Raw genomic sequence first — 18128 nt, 5'->3', positions numbered from 1 at the left:
GCGCCTTATCCACCCTAGGGGGTGTTTCCCAACGCGCCCTAACTTCTGGCGGGAAAGGGTATACCGCCAATAATTTTCTATCGGGGGAACCCCGCGCCTCATCACACACTTCATTTAATTTAGCAGATTCAGGAAAAACTATAGGTAATTTTTCCACACCCCACATAATACCCTTTTTTGTGGTACTTGTAGTATCAGAAATATGTAACACCTCCTTCATTGCCCTTAACAAGTAACGTGTGGCCCTAAAGGAAAATACGTTTGTTTCTTCACCGTCGACACTGGAGTCAGTGTCCGTGTCTGTGTCGACCGACTGAGGTAAAATGGGCATTATAACGTCCCTGACGGTGTTTTAGACGCCTGGACAGATACTAATATGTTTGCCGGCCGTCTCATGTCGTCAATCGACTTGCAGCGTGTTGACATTATCACGTAATTCCTTAAATAAGCCATCTATTCCGGTGTCGACTCCCTAGAGAGTGACATCACCATTACAGGCAATTTGCTCCGCCTCCCAACATCATCCTCATACATGTCGACACACACGTACCGACACACAGCACACACACAGGGAATGCTCTGATAGAGGACAGGACCCACTAGCCCTTTGGGGAGACAGAGGGAGAGTTTGCCAGCACACACCAAAAACGCTATAATTATACAGGGACAACCTTTATATAAGTGCTTTTCCCTTATAGCATTTTAATATATGTAGTCATATCGCCAAATCAGTGCCCCCCCTCTCTGTTTTAACCCTGTTTCTGTAGTGCAGTGCAGGGGAGAGCCTGGGAGCCTTCCCACCAGCATTTCTGTGAGGGAAAATGGCGCTGTGTGCTGAGGAGAATAGGCCCCGCCCCCTTTTCGGCGGGCTTCTTCTCCCGTTTTTCTGAGACCTGGCAGGGGTTAAATACATCCATATACCCCCAGGGGCTATATGTGATGTATTTTTAGCCATAAAAAAGGTATTATACATTGCTGCCCAGGGCGCCCCCCCAGCGCCCTGCACCCTCCGTGACCGCTGTGTGAAGTGTGCTGACAACAATGGCGCACAGCTGCAGTGCTGTGCGCTACCTCAGGAAGACTGAAAAGTCTTCTGCCGCCTGCTTCTGGACCTCTTCCATCTTCGGCATCTGCAAGGGGGGTCGGCGGCGCGGCTCCGGGACGAACCCCAGGGTGAGACCTGTGTTCCGACTCCCTCTGGAGCTAATGGTGTCCAGTAGCCTAAGAAGGCACGCAGGTGAGTTGACTTCTCTCCCCTAAGTCCCTCGATGCAGTGAGCCTGTTGCCAGCAGGACTCACTGAAAATAAAAAACCTAAAAACTTTTTCTAAGCAGCTCTTTAGGAGAGCCACCTAGATTGCACCCTGCTCGGACGGGCACAAAAACCTAACTGAGGCTTGGAGGAGGGTCATAGGGGGAGGAGCCAGTACACACCACCTGATCCTAAAGCTTTATTTTTGTGCCCTGTCTCCTGCGGAGCCGCTAATCCCCATGGTCCTGACGGAGTCCCCAGCATCCACTAGGACGTTAGAGAAACACAGTCTTAGCAGTTGCTAATTCAGACACTATTTATTCAGGTCCTCCCCAAATAAAATGTCCCCAGTGAAGGGGAGTACCTCCAAGGTCTTCTTGGAGTCCAAATCCACTTTCCACGACCTTAACCACAGCATGCGGCGAGCCTGGACAGAGACGTGAATGACGCTTTGGCTGCCAGTACCCCCGCCTCAGAGGACGCCTCCTGAATGTAATAGGCGGCGGTGCATATGTGAGACAGGTATTGTCTGTCTTTGTCAGAAATATCCTCGGGCAGCTAAACACAGGACAGCTCAGCACAGGGCTAGTCCGCCTCGCATGTCAGGCCCTACCTCGTTGTACAAGTACAAAAGCATCGCACAGCGGCGAATGTTTTTGTACTGAAGGAGTAGCTCCCAGCCAGCGCTAATCATCACTGCCCGGGTCACAGCAGCTGCGTGTCATGTCACGGAGCCACTGCGACCCCCCCCCAACAGTCCGGGCACGCCTGCGTTGCACGGTCCGCCACCCTAAACGGCGGCCAAAGGCCACCGGCCCGCCCCCTCCCGCCCAGTGACCGCCTCTGCCTGTCAGCTGTCTGCCATGCATGCGCACTTCAGACCTGATTGCTGCTGTGCGAACTAAATCCCCTAAATCCCGGTGTACGTGACACAGTAAAATATCCATATAGCGATAAGTACTGTGTACACTATATTATAGGACCCTGACGCACCTAGTCCCTTCGGGTACAGAATATAGTGACAGCTACCTTAGATGTGATACGCATGAGAGTGAAACCATATAGCAGATATAGGCACACACAGTCAGATTTTATATATATATATATATATATATATATATATATATATATATACATACACACACACACACACACACACACACACAGTATATACTTAAGTATAAGCCGACTTTTTCAGCACTTTTTTTTGTGCTGAAAAAGCCCCCTCGGCTTATACTGGAGTCAGTGGGAAGGAGGGACACGGAGGGCACAGCGCGCGCCTCTCCTGTGTCCCTCCTGCGTCTCTATTAAATTAAGTACCCGTTCGTGAGCTCTGATTGGCTCATGAACCAGCACTTCATTTAACAGACCCGCCGCGGCCGCCGGGGGGACACAGGAGAGGCGCGCGCTGTGCCCACTGTGTCCCTCCTTTACAAGACAGCGCGGGAGCGGCGGAGGGCAAGTTACACCTGGCACGGGGGGAGCATTTTTGGCACTAGGGGGGGGGGGTCATATGTGGCACTGAGGGGGCATATCTGGCAGTATGAGGGCATATACTGTGGGGGGCATATCTGGCACTGTGGGGGCATATCTGGCAGTATGAGGGCTGTGTATGGCTAGAGCTGCATTTCCCATATATATATATATATATATATATATATATATCTATGTATCTATCTCACAGCGCGGTCCTGGACCAGAGGTATATTTCAGAATACTCGTACAATATATTCTGGAATAGGTACACTCTATTCTTAACTAACGCTGTCTGTAATAAGACATGTAGGATACTCAAGTGTCTGTAAAGCCTCAGCGCTGTGTACAGGCAGCTTTACAGGGAAGACCTTGCCCTGCAATCCCAGAGACCAGAAGCAGATAGGCTCAGAAGATAGCGCCCAGAGTCTCTGTCAGGAACTGAGGGAAGTGTGAGGCAGCTCCAGGGCAGGAAATCTGCGAGGAGATGGCGCCCTGGGCCAGGGGAGGGACTACAGGTCAAACGCCAACCCCTATGCTGGGCCTCACCGCCGGCACTATGGAGCCTTACCAATAGGGACGTTAGTACACCCGACCTGTGCTCTTTTGCCCTGGCGGATATAGTGGGGTCCCTGCTTAGAGACAGTGTCCACGTCAGCGTCGCAGTCCGTCCCCCTAGACTGCGACCAGGAACACGATTTAGTGGCGGGTCTCACCTGGGGGACCCTCTTACCTCCTCCCTTCGTAGCAGCCACGCGAACCAGGAGAGCGTCTGCGACCGTGTGCCTAAGCGTCTCTGCCGCAAGTACCCGGGACCTGAGCAGTGGGAGCATGCGACCCCGCTTGGGAGGTGACGGAGACGCAGCACTGAATGTCACCATGACATAACAGTGCTGCGGCCCTTGAAGTCTTTTAAGCTTTTCAGGGCTGCCAAGTGCAGCCCGCCTGTTAGGTGACCTGCTGCCTGCAGGCACCATTCGAAACTGAGCTCTTAGTGCCTGGAGGCGGGGTTATAGAGGAGGCCCCAATGCATCCTGGGACAGTCAAAGCTTTGCCTGATGGTGCCTCTGGATCAAGATCCCGCTCTAAACCCCAATGTTTTCCATGTGGAACACAGTGTACCCCGCTGCAGAAATAATGATAAAAATTAAACAAATAATTAAATATAAGCTACAATATATACAAAAACACACGACAGAAAAGGCCATGATCAATGCCTTAGTGGAGGGGGAAAGCCTTTGCTTAGCTAATCATTAGACACTGCTACACTGTCTGATGTTCTTATGGTTTCTGCTTAGCTGCTTACTTAGGACCAGTGCCTGCATGTATTTAATGCAACTCCAGATAAATAGATTTTTGGTTACTTACTGTTGGACACTGGAAAAATGGGGGGGTTGCGGATGGAGATAATGGTAAGTAATCAAAAGTACCCTTTTCTCTTAGCTGTGAGACATTGGACCATGGGACATTTCACAGCCACCTCCAAGAGAACGAACATTCAGGCTGCCGACCAGAGAACGATAAGCCCAAAGTGGGCATCACCGGAGTAAAAAAACGCTAAAAACGAGCAAACGTGAACATAAGACTTGTTCCGCTGAAGCCCTGTGTCACGCGACCCAGGTGATTGCCAATGCCATAGTGGAATGCACTGACACCCAGTCTGGTGCCAGTTGCCCTGTACTAGAATAGGCCAAAGTGATGACCAAGTGGATCCAACGCACAATGGTCTACTTTGAGGCCAGCCAACCACGTTTCTTTGGGTCATAAAGAACAAGCAGAGCATCTGTGCGGCGGATAGAAGTAGTCTTGTCCAAGTAAATCAGCAGAGCTCAAACTATGTCTAATAGAGCCAGATCAACCCGGTCCCAGGAAGTCATCGATGGAGGAAAAACTGTATGACAATTTCCTGGTTAAAGTGGAAAGCTGAAACAACTTTCGGAAGGAACGTATGAACAGTATGGAGAACTGCTCTATCGCCATGGAATATGAGAACACGCGGCCAGCCGTAAAAGTTTAAAAAACACCTAGCTAAGGCAATGGCCATAAGGAAAACCTGATTCCAAATAATGAACTAAAGGTCCGCTGAATCCAAAGGCTCAAATGGAGCCAGCTTGCCAGCGGAGAGGCCCAAATTAAGAGCCCACAGTACTATCCGCAGATGAAACGGTGGTTTAACACGCAACACAGTTCGAACCTCTGGAAGAAGTGCTGGAAATAAATTGACAGTGCTGAAATTTGTACTTTTAAAGAACAAAGCTTTAAACTTGACTCCAAACCTCACTGAAGGAAGGACAAGAGACACAAGAGAGGCAAAACTCTGTTTCCGGGCCTGCAGCATCATATGGACTACTGAGGGAGAAAAACATTTAGCCTTTAAAAGCTCGGTCTCACTCACCAGACAGCTAAGCCAACCGAGAAAGGTCAACATGCAGAAATAGACTCTGTAGCAGCAGGTATGGTCATAGTGGAAGACGCAACTCAAGACCTACTTACATTTTGAGTAACACGACAAGTGTGGCCAGTCTGGAGCCACTAGGATTACAGTCACTCATTGATCCTCGATTCGCATGAGTATCCGAGGCAACATTGGATCATGGGAAACAGATACGCCAGATGAAACTCCCACGGAGCCATCATGGCATCCAATGTGAAAAACTAACTAACCTGGGGCTGACACCGCAGTCCCTCCCACTTAAACGCACTCGCCTGTTGGGAGTTGCAGAGGGGAGGAGCTTATGATTAAAGTTACAGGGTTTAGTTTAAGTGCCAGCTCCTTGGCCCCAATCAGCAACCCCCCATGGTGCAGTGTTCCCCAGCTATGATGAAAGAGAAAACGAGTTTTATGGTAAGAACTTACCCTTGTTAAAACTCTTTCTGCGAGGTACACTGGGCTCCACAAGTCTGGACAATGGGGTGTAGAGTAGGATCTTGATCCGAGGCACCAAAAGGCTCAAAGCTTTGACCTTCTTCCCAAGATGCATTGCGCCGCCTCCTATATCACCCCGCCTCCCTGCACAGGAGTCAGTTTAGTTAACCAGCCCAATGCAGTAGCAGGAAAAGAGACGACAACGGTTAGTAGCCACATACACCACACTCTCACGACAAGAGAAGTGTCAGCGGCTAATGCCATATCAACCCAAAGAAACTAAGTGCGTCAGGGTGGGCGCCTTGTGGAGCCCAGTGTACCTCGCAGAGAGAGTTTTAACAAGGGTAAGTTCTTACAGTAAACTTGTTTTCTGCTGGGGGGTACACTGGGCTCCACAAGTCTGGACAATGGGGATGTCCTAAAGCAGTTCCTTATGGGAGGGGACGCACTGTAGCGGGCACAAGAACCCGGCGTCCAAAGGAAGCATCCTGGGAAGCGGCAGTATCGAAGGCATAGAACCTTATGAACATGTTCCCGGAGTACCACGTAGCCGCCTTGCACAATTGATCAAGGGTCGCACCACGTTGGTCCGCCCAAGAAGGTCCAACAGACCTAGTAGAATGGGCCGTAATGTGAACAGGAGCTGACAGACCAGCCTTCACATAAGCATGCGCAATCACCATTCTGATCCACCTGGCCAAAGTCTGCTTGTGAGCAGGCCAGCCACGTTTGTGAAATCCAAACAAAACAAAGACAGAAACAGACTTTCAAATAGAAACAGTTCTCTTCACATAGATACGGAGAGCCCGTACCACATCCAAAGACCGCTCTTTGGGAGACAAATTAGGAGAGGCAAAAGCTGGAACCACAATCTCCTGATTAAGGTGGAACGAAGAAACCACCTTAGGTAAATATCCGGGACGAGTCCTAAGAACCGCCCGGTCACGGTGAAAAATCAGATATGGGGAACTATAAGACAAGGCACCCAAATCCGACACTCTTCTAGCAGAGGCAATAGCCAGCAAGAACACCACCTTAAGGGAAAGCCACTTAAGGTCAGCTGAACCAAGAGGTTCAAATGGAGGCTCCTGCAACGCCTCCAAAACCACCGACAAGTCCCAAGGAGCCACAGGCGGGACATAGGGAGGTTGGATACGCAACACACCCTGAGTGAAAGTATGAACATCAGGTAAAGTCGCAATTTTTCTCTGAAACCACACCGACAAAGCAGAAATATGAACCTTGAGGGAGGCCCTGCTGTAGAAAAGCCAAAAGTTTGCCTGTACTAAACTTGGAAGCGTCATAATGATTAGATGCGCACCAAACAAAGTAGGAATGCCAGACCCGATGGTAAATCTGAGCAGAGGCCGGTTTCCGGGCCCGCAACATAGTTTTAATGACCTCTTCAGAAAAACCCTTAGCTCTTAAGACGGAAGCTTCAATAGCTACGCCGTCAAAGACAGCCGGGCTAGGTCCTGGTAGACACAGGGGCCCTGAACGAGGAGGTCTGGGCGTTGTGGAAGTAGAAGTGGACGCTCTGACGATAGGCCTTGCAGGTCTGAGAACCAGTGCCGTCTGGGCCACGCCGGAGCTATGAGAAGCAGATTTCCTTTTTCTTGCTTGAACTTCCGAATTACCCTGGGCAGGAGTGACAGCGGAGGGAACACGTACGACAGCCGAAACCTCCACGGCACTGCCAGCGCATCCACGAATGCTGCTTGAGTATCCCTTGACCTTGCTCCGAAGACCGGAACCTTGTGATTGTGTCGAGACGCCATCAGATCCACATCTGGAAGACCCCACCTTTCCACGAGGAGTTGAAACACTTCTAGATGGAGGCCCCACTCGCCGGCATGTACGTCCTGACGACTGAGAGAGTCCGCTTCCCAATTCAGGACTCCCGGAATGAATATTGCCGATATTGCCGGTAGATGGCGTTCTGCCCAACGTAGAATCCGTGAGGCTTCCTTCATTGCAAAACGGCTTCGAGTGCCGCCTTGATGATTTATGTAAGCCACTGTGGTGGCGTTGTCCGACTGTACTTGAACAGGACGGTTCTGAATCTGGGCTAGGTTAAACGCATTGAAGACCGCCCGCAATTCCAGAATGTTGATCGAGAGGAGAGATTCCTCCTTGGTCCACCGACCCTGCAAGGAGTGCTGCTCCAGCACCGCGCCCCAACCTCTTAGACTGGTATCTGTCGTCAACAGGACCCAGTTGGGTATCCAGAAGGGACGGCCTCTGCACAATTGTCGGTCCAGGAGCCACCAGAGCAGCGACAGACGGACCTCCGGAGTCAAAGAGATCATGTGAGACCTGATCCGGTGAGGCAGGCCGTCCCACTTGGCTAGAATCAGCTTCTGGAGGGGGCGAGAATGGAATTGAGCATACTCCACCATGTCGAATGCCGTCACCATGAGGCCCAGCACCTGCATTGCCGAATGTATCGACACTTGCGGACGAGAAATGAAGCAACGAATCCTGTCCTGAAGTTTAAGGACTTTCTCCTGAGACAAGAACAACCTCTGGTTGTGAGTGTCCAACAGCGCTCCCAGATGCACCATGCTCTGAGCAGGTACCAGGAAGGAATTCTTCTAGTTGATGAGCCACCCGTGGGCTTGTAGAAACCGGACCGTCATATCCAGATGACGCAGGAGAAGATCTGGGGAATTTGCCAGAATTAACAAGTCGTCCAGATACGGCAGTATCCTGACCCCTTGACGGCGGAGTACCACCGTCATCACCGCCATAACTTTGGTGAAGACTCGCGGAGCCGTTGTTAAACCAAAAGGTAATGCCCGAAACTGGTAATGGAGGTTGCTAATAGCAAACATCAGGTATTGTTGATGTGACACTGCTATAGGAATATGCAGGTAAGCATCCTGTATGTCCAGGGAGACCATGTAGTCCCCAGGTTCCAAGGCCAGAACTATAGAGCGAAGGGTTTCTATACGGAACTTGGAAACCTTCACAAACTTGTTCAGTGCCTTGAGGTTGAGAATGGGCCGGGAGGACCCATTCGGTTTCGGGACTAGAAACAGCGGAGAATAGTACCCCCGGCCCCTCTGAGCAAGAGGCACCTGTACTACGACTCCTGTATCCTGGAGGGTCTGTACCACCGAATGCAGAGTGTTTGCCTTTGTCTGGTCCGACGGGACGTCTGTCTGGCAAAATCGATGAGGGGGTCGGTTTTTGAAGGCTATGGCGTAACCTCGAGTGACGACTTCCCGTACCCAGGCATCTGAAGTGGTCTTCAACCATTCCTGGGTATACCCTAGAAGCCGGCCCCCCACCCTGGGATCCCCCAGGGGGAGGCCCGCCCCGTCATGTTGCAGGCTTATCGGTCTTGGCTGCTGGCTGACGGGCAGCCCAGGCTCTTTTGGGCTTCGGCTTACCAGGTTTGGAAGTGCGTGCCTGCTTATGGTACGCCTGACCCTTTGCTTTACCTGAAGGGCGAAAGGACGTGCCTTTGGCCTTCGACACAGAAGGAGCTGTATTAGGCAGACAGGCAGTTTTGGCAGTAGCCAAGTCAGCCACTATCTTATTTAAGTCCTCCCCAAACAGAATATCCCCCTTGAAAGGGAGTACCTCCAGGGTTTTTCTAGAGTCCAGATCCACAGACCAGGATCTCAGCCACAATATCCTGCGAGCCAGGACTGACGTAGTAGAGGCCTTGGCTGCTAGGATACCGGCATCAGAAGCCGCCTCTTTAATATAGCGAGAAGCTGTGACAATATATGACAAGCATTGTCTAGCATGGTCAGAGGAGATTTCAGCTTCTAACTCCAAGGCCCATGCTTCAATAGCCTCTGCCGCCCATGTAGCTGCAATAGTGGGCCTTTGTGCAGCACCCGTGAGGGTGTAAATCGCTTTTAGACAACCCTCGACACGTTTATCCGTAGGCTCTTTTAGAGACGTGACGGTAGTGACAGGTAGAGCTGAGGAAACCACCATCCTAGCCACATGTGAGTCTACTGGAGGAGGCGTTTCCCAATTCTTAGACAGCTCTGGCGCGAGGGGATAGCGAGCCAGCATCTTCTTTTGAGGCACAAACTTCGTACCCGGGCTTTGCCAGGGTTCCTGACGTATATCTAGGTGGTCAGAGTGAGGTAAAACTTGTTTAATCACCTTCTGACGCTTGAACCTATCTTGTTTCTTAGGAGGAACGGATGGCTCGGGATCATTCGTAATCTGCAGAATTAACTTAATAGATCCAAAAGATCAGGAACATCCACATGTGAACTACCCTCCCCATCAGCCGTATCGGAGTCAGAACCTGTGGGGTCAGTGTATGTGCTGTCTTCATCAGACGAGATGTCAGTGACAGCAGTGGATTGTGAGGAGACGAGCGCTCGCTTAGAGGACCTCTTGGACTTAGGCGAGCGTTGGTCAGACATTTTAGTAGTCAGGGACTGGTTCAACTTCTTTAATTGAGCAGATAAATCGTCCGCCCACGGCGGGTTAGCTGCAGCGACCACATACGGTTGTACCGGCATTGGGGGTCCCATAGGGGGTGTTAGTTTATGAACTAGCGTATGCAGAAGCGTGGAAAAAGCGGCACACGGAGGGTCAGTATGTGCCTCCGTTGCCACAGTCCCACTGGGGGGCAAGGAGCCCCCAGAACCAGAGCCCACAGCTGCTATATTCTCCCCATATGTGCCTGTGGCTTCAGCAACACCAGCAGTGTGTTCTACCCCAGAACCGTTACCCTCAGAAGCAGACATGATATAACTTGCAGTATGAGGTAACACAGTACAATTATTAGCAGCACTATATCCCTACCCCTGCGCAGTGTAGTCAGCACCAGCAGAGATAAAGGAGAGATATGGTGACTAAATCACAGAGAAAAAATAAGAATTTACTTACCGATAATTCTATTTCTCGTAGTCCGTAGTGGATGCTGGGGACTCCGTCAGGACCATGGGGAATAGCGGCTCCGCAGGAGACAGGGCACAAAAGTAAAAGCTTTAGGATCAGGTGGTGTGCACTGGCTCCTCCCCCTATGACCCTCCTCCAAGCCTCAGTTAGGATACTGTGCCCGGACGAGCGTACACAATAAGGAAGGATTTTGAATCCCGGGTAAGACTCATACCAGCCACACCAATCACACTGTACAACCTGTGATCTGAACCCAGTTAACAGCATGATAACAGCGGAGCCTCTGAAAAGATGGCTCACAATAATAATAACCCGATTTTTGTAACAATAACTATGTACAAGTATTGCAGACAATCCGCACTTGGGATGGGCGCCCAGCATCCACTACGGACTACGAGAAATAGAATTATCGGTAAGTAAATTCTTATTTTCTCTGACGTCCTAAGTGGATGCTGGGGACTCCGTCAGGACCATGGGGATTATACCAAAGCTCCCAAACGGGCGGGAGAGTGCGGATGACTCTGCAGCACCGAATGAGAGAACTCCAGGTCCTCCTCAGCCAGGGTGTGCCCCTGACCAAGTAGCAGCTCGGCAAAGTTGTAAAGCCGAGACCCCTCGGGCAGCCGCCCAAGATGAGCCCACCTTCCTTGTGGAATGGGCATTTACATATTTTGGCTGTGGCAGGCCTGCCACAGAATGTGCAAGCTGAATTGTACTACACATCCAACTAGCAATCGTCTGCTTAGAAGCAAGAGCACCCAGTTTTTTGGGTGCCTACAGGATAACAGCAAGTCAGTTTTCCTGACTCCAGCCGTCCTGGAAACCTATATTTTCAGGGCCCTGACAACATCTAGCAACTTGGAGTCCTCCAAGTCCCTAGTAGCCGCAGGTACCACAATAAGCTGGTGCAGGTGAAACGCTGACACCACCTTAGGGAGAAACTGGGGACGAGTCCGCAGCTCTGCCCTGTCCGAATGGACAATCAGATATGGGCTTTGTGAGACAAAGCCGCCAATTCTGACACTCGCCTGGCCGAGGCCAGGGCCAACAGCATGGTCACTTTCCATGTGTGATTTGAGGAATCCCAGAACTACGTTGAGATCCCACAGTGCCACTGGAGGCACAAAAGGGGGTTGTATATCTGGACTTCAGGAAATGAAGCCAATTTTTTCTGGAAGAAAATTGACAGGGCCGAAATTTGAACCTTAATGGACCCCAATTTGAGGCCCATAGACACTCCTGTTTGCAGGAAATGCAGGAATCGACCGAGTTGAAATTTCTTCGTGGGGCCTTCCTGGCCTCACACCACGCAACATATTTTCGCCACATGTGGTGATAATGTTGTGCGGTCACCTCCTTCCTGGCTTTGACCAGGGTAGGAATGACCTCTTCCGGAATGCCTTTTTCCCTTAGGATCCGGCGTTCCACCGCCATGCCGTCAAACGCAGCCGCGGTAAGTCTTGGAACAGACATGGTACTTGCTGAAGCAAGTCCCTTCTTAGCGGCAGAGGCCATGAGTCCTCTGTGAGCATTTCTTGAAGTTCCGGGTACCAAGTCCTTCTTGGCCAATCCGGAGCCACGAGTATAGTTCTTACTCCTCTACGTCTTATAATTCTCAGTACCTTGGGTATGAGAAGCAGAGGAGGGAACACATACACCGACTGGTACACCCACGGTGTTACCAGAACGTCCACAGCTATTGCCTGAGGGTCTCTTGACCTGGCGCAATACCTGTCCAGTTTTTTGTTCAGGCGGGACGCCATCATGTCCACCTTTGGTCTTTCCCAACGGTTCACAATCATGTGGAAGACTTCCCGATGAAGTCCCCACTCTCCCGGGTGGAGGTCGTGCCTGCTGAGGAAGTCTGCTTCCCAGTTGTCCACTCCCGGAATGAACACTGCTGACAGTGTTATCACATGATTTTCCGCCCAGCGAAGAATCCTTGCAGTTTCTGTCATTGCCCTCCTGCTTCTTGTGCCGCCCTGTCTGTTTACGTGGGCGACTGCCGTGATGTTGTCCCACTGGATCAATACCAGCTGACCTTGAAGCAGAGGTCTTGCTAAGCTTAGAGCATTGTAAATTGCCCTTAGCTCCAGTATATTTATGTGGAGAGAAGTCTCCAGACTATATCACACTCCCTGGAAATTTTTTCCCTGTGTGACTGCTCCCCAGCCTCTCAGGCTGGCATCCGTGGTCACCAGGACCCAGTCCTGAATGCCGAATCTGCGGCCCTTTAATAGATGAGCACTCTGCAGCCACCGCAGAAAAAACACCCTTGTCCTTGGAGACAGGGTTATCCGCTGATGCATCTGAAGATGCGATCCGGACCATTTTTCCAGCAGATCCCACTGAAAAGTTCTTGCGTGAAATCTGCCGAATGGAATCGCTTCGTAAGAAGCCACCATTTTTCCCAGGACCCTTGTGCAATGATGCACTGACACTTTTCCTGGTTTTAGGAGGTTCCTGACTAGCTCGGATAACTCCCTGGCTTTCTTCTCCGGGAGAAACACCCTTTTCTGGACTGTGTCCAGAATCATCCCTAGGAACAGCAGACGTGTCGTCGGAAACAGCTGCGATTTTGGAATATTTAGAATCCACCCGTGCTGTCGTAGAACTACTTGAGATAGTGCTACTCCGACCTCCAACTGTTCTCTGGACCTTGCCCTTATCAGGAGATCGTCCATTTTCTTTGAAGAAGAATCATCATTTCGGCCATTACCTTGGTAAAGACCCGGGGTGCCGTGGACAATCCAAACGGCAGCGTCTGAAACTGATAGTGACAGTTCTGTACCACGAACCTGAGGTACCCTTGGTGAGAAGGGCAAATTTGGACATGGAGGTAAGCATCCCTGATGTCCAGGGACACCATATAGTCCCCTTCTTCCTGGTTCGCTATCACTGCTCTGAGTGACTCCATCTTGATTTGAACCTTTGTATGTAAGTGTTCAAATATTTCAGATTTAGAATAGGTCTCACCGAGCCGTCTGGCTTCAGTACCACAATATAGTGTGGAATAATACCCCTTTCCTTGTTGTAGGAGGGGTACTTTGATTATCACCTGCTGGGAATACAGCTTGTGAATTGTTTCCAATACTGCCTCCCTGTCGGAGGGAGACGTTGGTAAAGCAGACTTCAGGAACCTGCGAGGGGGAGACGTCTCGAATTTCCAATCTGTACCCCTGGGATACTACTTGTAGGCTCCAGGGGTCCACTTGCGAGTGAGCCCACTGTGTGCTGAAACTCTTGAGACGACCCCCCACCGCACCTGAGTCCGCTTGTACGGCCCCAGCGTCATGCTGAGGACTTGGTAGAAGCGGTGGAGGGCTTCTGTTCCTGGGAATGGGCTGCATGCTGCAGTCTTCTTCCCTTTCCTCTATCCCTGGGCAGATATGACTGGCCTTTTGCCCGCTTGCCCTTATGGGGACGAAAGGACTGAGGCTGAAAAGACGGTGTCTTTTTCTGCTGAGATGTGACTTGGGGTAAAAAAGGTGGATTTTCCAGCTGTTGCCGTGGCCACCAGGTCCGATGGACCGACCCCAAATAACTCCTCCCCTTTATACGGCAATACTTCCATGTGCCGTTTGGAATCTGCATCACCTGACCACTGTCGTGTCCATAAACATCTTCTGGCAGATATGGACATCGCACTTACTCTTGATGCCAGAGTGCAAATATCCCTCTGTGCATCTCGCATATATAGAAATGCATCCTTTAAATGTTCTATAGTCAATAAAATACTGTCCCTGTCAAGGGTATCAATATTTTCAGTCAGGGAATCCGACCAAGCTACCCCAGCGCTGCACATCCAGGCTGAGGCGATCGCTGGTCGCAGTATAACACCAGTATGTATGTGTGTATATACTTTTTAGGATATTTTTCAGCCTCCTATCAGCTGGCTCCTTGAGGGCGGCCGTATCTGGAGACGGTAACGCCACTTGTGATAAGCGTGTGAGCGCCTTATCCACCCTAAGGGGTGTTTCCCAACGCGCCCTGACTTCTGGCGGGAAAAGGTATACCGCCAATAATTTTCTATCGGGGGAAACCCACGCATCATCACACACTTCATTTAATTTATCTGATTCAGGAAAAACTACAGGTAGTTTTTTCACACCCCACATAATACCCTTTTTTGTGGTACTTGTAGTATCAGAAATATGTAACACCTCCTTCATTGCCCTTAACATGTAACGTGTGGCCCTAAAGGAAAATACGTTTGTTTCTTCACCGTCGACACTGGAGTCAGTGTCCGTGTCTGTGTCTGTGTCGACCGACTGAGGTAAATGGGCGTTTTAAAGCCCCTGACGGTGTTTGAGACGCCTGGACAGGTACTAATTTGTTTGCCGGCCGTCTCATGTCGTCAACCGACCTTGCAGCGTGTTGACATTATCACGTAATTCCCTAAATAAGCCATCCATTCCGGTGTCGACTCCCTAGAGAGTGACATCACCATTACAGGCAATTGCTCCGCCTCCTCACCAACATCGGCCTCATACATGTCGACACACACGTACCGACACACAGCACACACACAGGGAATGCTCTGATAGAGGACAGGACCCCACTAGCCCTTTGGGGAGACAGAGGGAGAGTTTGCCAGCACACACCAAAACGCTATAATTATACAGGGACAACCTTTATATAAGTGTTTTCCCTTATAGCATCTTAATATATAATCATATCGCCAAATAAGTGCCCTCCCTCTCTGTTTTAACCCTGTTTCTGTAGTGCAGTGCAGGGGAGAGCCTGGGAGCCTTCCCACCAGCAGTTCTGTGAGGGAAAATGGCGCTGTGTGCTGAGGAGAATAGGCCCCGCCCCCTTTTCGGCGGGCTTCTTCTCCCGTTTTTCTGACAACCTGGCAGGGGTTAAATACATCCATATAGCCCCAGAGGCTATATGTGATGTATTTTTAGCCAGTATAGGTGCTTTCATTGCTGCCCAGGGCGCCCCCCCCAGCGCCCTGCACCCTCAGTGACCGTTGGTGTGAAGTGTGCTGAGAGCAATGGCGCACAGCTGCAGTGCTGTGCGCTACCTCATGAAGACTGAGAAGATTTCTGGACCTCTTCTCTCTTCAGCATCTGCAAGGGGGTCGGCGGCGCGGCTCCGGTGACCCATCCAGGCTGTACCTGTGATCGTCCCTCTGGAGCTAGTGTCCAGTAGCCTAAGAAGCCAATCCATCCTGCACGCAGGTGAGTTCACTTCTTCTCCCCTAAGTCCCTCGTTGCAGTGAGCCTGTTGCCAGCAGGACTCACTGAAAATAAAAAACCTAATAAAACTTTTACTCTAAGCAGCTCTTTAGGAGAGCCACCTAGATTGCACCCTTCTAGGCCGGGCACAAAAACCTAACAGAGGCTTGGAGGAGGGTCATAGGGGGAGGAGCCAGTGCACACCACCTGATCCTAAAGCTTTTACTTTTGTGCCCTGTCTCCTGCGGAGCCGCTATTCCCCATGGTCCTGACGGAGTCCCCAGCATCCACTTAGGACGTCAGAGAAATACGTAATACAGTATATCTTTGTGAAAATCCTATATTAAATAACACCTGACTCACCAAGCCCCCTCAGGTTATAGAATATATGGATAGCAAGTTGAGTGAAAGACACGAGATGGACACCACTCAGCTATCAATGCACACACAAATAGTCACAGTTTGTACAATGCAGAGGTTATTACAGACAATTATACTGCACTGGACTAGCTTACACAGCTATATAGTCAATAGATATAACAGTACACAGTAAGAAACTGGATGTATATCACAAGGTAATTGTACTATAAACCCCTGACTAAATGCACTCTTTCTTACCAACACTGACTAAAAAGGCAGGTAGAATACTTAAGTGTCATGTAAAGGCACAGCGCTGACAACCAGGCGGCTTTACATAGGAGGATTTGCCCAAGCAGTCCCAGGAACAGTGAGCTGAGGAGTAATGGCGCCGCAGACACTGACAGGGAGTGAGGAAAAGACAGAGATGCAGCTCCAGGGCGGGAACACTTGCTGGAAAAGGCGCCCTGGGGCTCGGGGAGGGGCTTCAGGTCTAAGCCTTATCCCCCTTGTTGGTAAAACCACCGGGTACTGTGGGCGATATTAAAATCGGTTTTAAGAGAAAACCTGACCTGCGCCCATGCCCCGGTGATCTAGTGGGATCGCCTGTATCCACAGTGTCCACTGCCAGCGCGCGCAGCCCGTCTCCCACTGACCGCGCCGGATCGCGATAAAGACCGGGTCCCGCGAGCGGGACCCACTTACCACCTCCCGAAGCGCGGCCACGCGATCCTGGAGAGCCACAGCCGTGTGTGTCTAACATGAAGAAAACTGAGCCTCCGCTGTAGGTACCCGGCAACCAGGGCTCGGGAGTGTACAGCACCGCTGGGGAGAGCTGGAGCTGCAGCAGTGAATGTCACAAGACATTTACCACCGCTGCTGCCCTTGAAGTCTTCACTTTTTACCTCATAAAAAGCTTTTCTTAGGGCTGCCTGGAGCAGCTCCTCTGTTCAGTGCCTGCTTACTGCAGCACCAACTGACAAACTGATCTCCTGTGCTGGGAGGCGGGGTGATATAGGAGGCGGCGCTGTGCATCTTGGGAAGAAGGTCAAAGCTTGGAGCCTGTTGGTGCCTCGGATCAAGATCCTACTCTACACCCCATTGTCCAGACTTGTGGAGCCCAGTGTACCCCGCAGCAGAAATAACATTTTTGTGAAACATACGTGCAGCATCTCCGTGGAAGACTAGACTATGTAAACAGCTGCTGCTATCTGGTGGTGTGTCAGTAACAGGAGGCAGTGTATGCTCCTTCCAATGGCGACGTATCAGTTTATAATCCATTATTAACAGACCATAAAGTGCTGCACAATATATACATATATATATATATTTTACGTCAGCACTATTTAATCCGCACAACGGCTTGGTAATTACTGATTGTGATGAAATGGAGATAATCTGCATGCATCTCACATATTGTACTACTGCTTCTGTCCTTTTCAATCACCCTCTTACATTATTACTCTACATATACTATTGATATTTTTAATCATGCAGGTTTATTGGAGTTTTGAGAGTCTTTGTTCTCTCTGCACATATTGCAGTCTACATAAGGTTCAGGAAATTGCACTCCAAAACCCTTTTAGTGGTTTCAGGATGCTTAATTAAAATGTATTTTCTTGATTACAGGTGCTCCAATTTAAGTTGAAAGATAAAGGAAAACCAACAAAGCAGAAAGCAAAAGAATGAAAGTAGGATAGTGAAATTCTATGTGAGACAGACTGATGCAGAGCATTTAAGAAGTAAAATTAAATGAAATACCGGGAATAACATGAAAAAAAAAAAAAGAAAGAAAGTACAATTGCCCTGTAAAATGATTCTTACCCCACCACGTTCTTGGCTTCACTCACACGGATGCCATTACTATACAATCCATTGGTCGAGGTCTTCCCATTTTGGACTTCTGAAGTAGCATAACATTAGGTTTTTAAAATGATAAAACCAATATTGTATGTATACAAGATCAGCTTAAATACAAACAAGATTACAATAAAAACTGGTAATGAACTTTATTGAAATAAACAATTTGTATGAATATTACAAAATATTGTGCTATAATATAATCTAACAGAATTTGTTCAGTATTTCTATTGGGTGTGGTATGGAGGGTCGACAGTGTC

The 18128-nt window shown here is 49.9% G+C and overlaps 1 protein-coding gene across 5 annotated transcripts in view; it reads right to left on the bottom strand.

Annotated features, from left to right (window-relative positions):
- The window catches only part of WDTC1 (WD and tetratricopeptide repeats 1), a 248911-nt gene that overhangs the window by 85644 nt on the left and 145139 nt on the right, over positions 1-18128 (bottom strand). For all 5 annotated transcript variants that reach the window (XM_063954696.1, XM_063954697.1, XM_063954698.1 and 2 more), the window contains exon 11: positions 17833-17911. In XM_063954696.1, the coding sequence (XP_063810766.1) occupies positions 17833-17911 (79 nt within the window). The remainder of the gene's footprint in view (positions 1-17832; positions 17912-18128) is intronic.

Source organism: Pseudophryne corroboree, chromosome 2, assembly GCF_028390025.1.
Source record: "Pseudophryne corroboree isolate aPseCor3 chromosome 2, aPseCor3.hap2, whole genome shotgun sequence".
NCBI classification, from domain to species: domain Eukaryota; kingdom Metazoa; phylum Chordata; class Amphibia; order Anura; family Myobatrachidae; genus Pseudophryne; species Pseudophryne corroboree.
The sequence above is the reverse complement of the archived record's forward strand: the minus strand, read 5'-3'. Positions and strand labels throughout refer to the sequence as shown.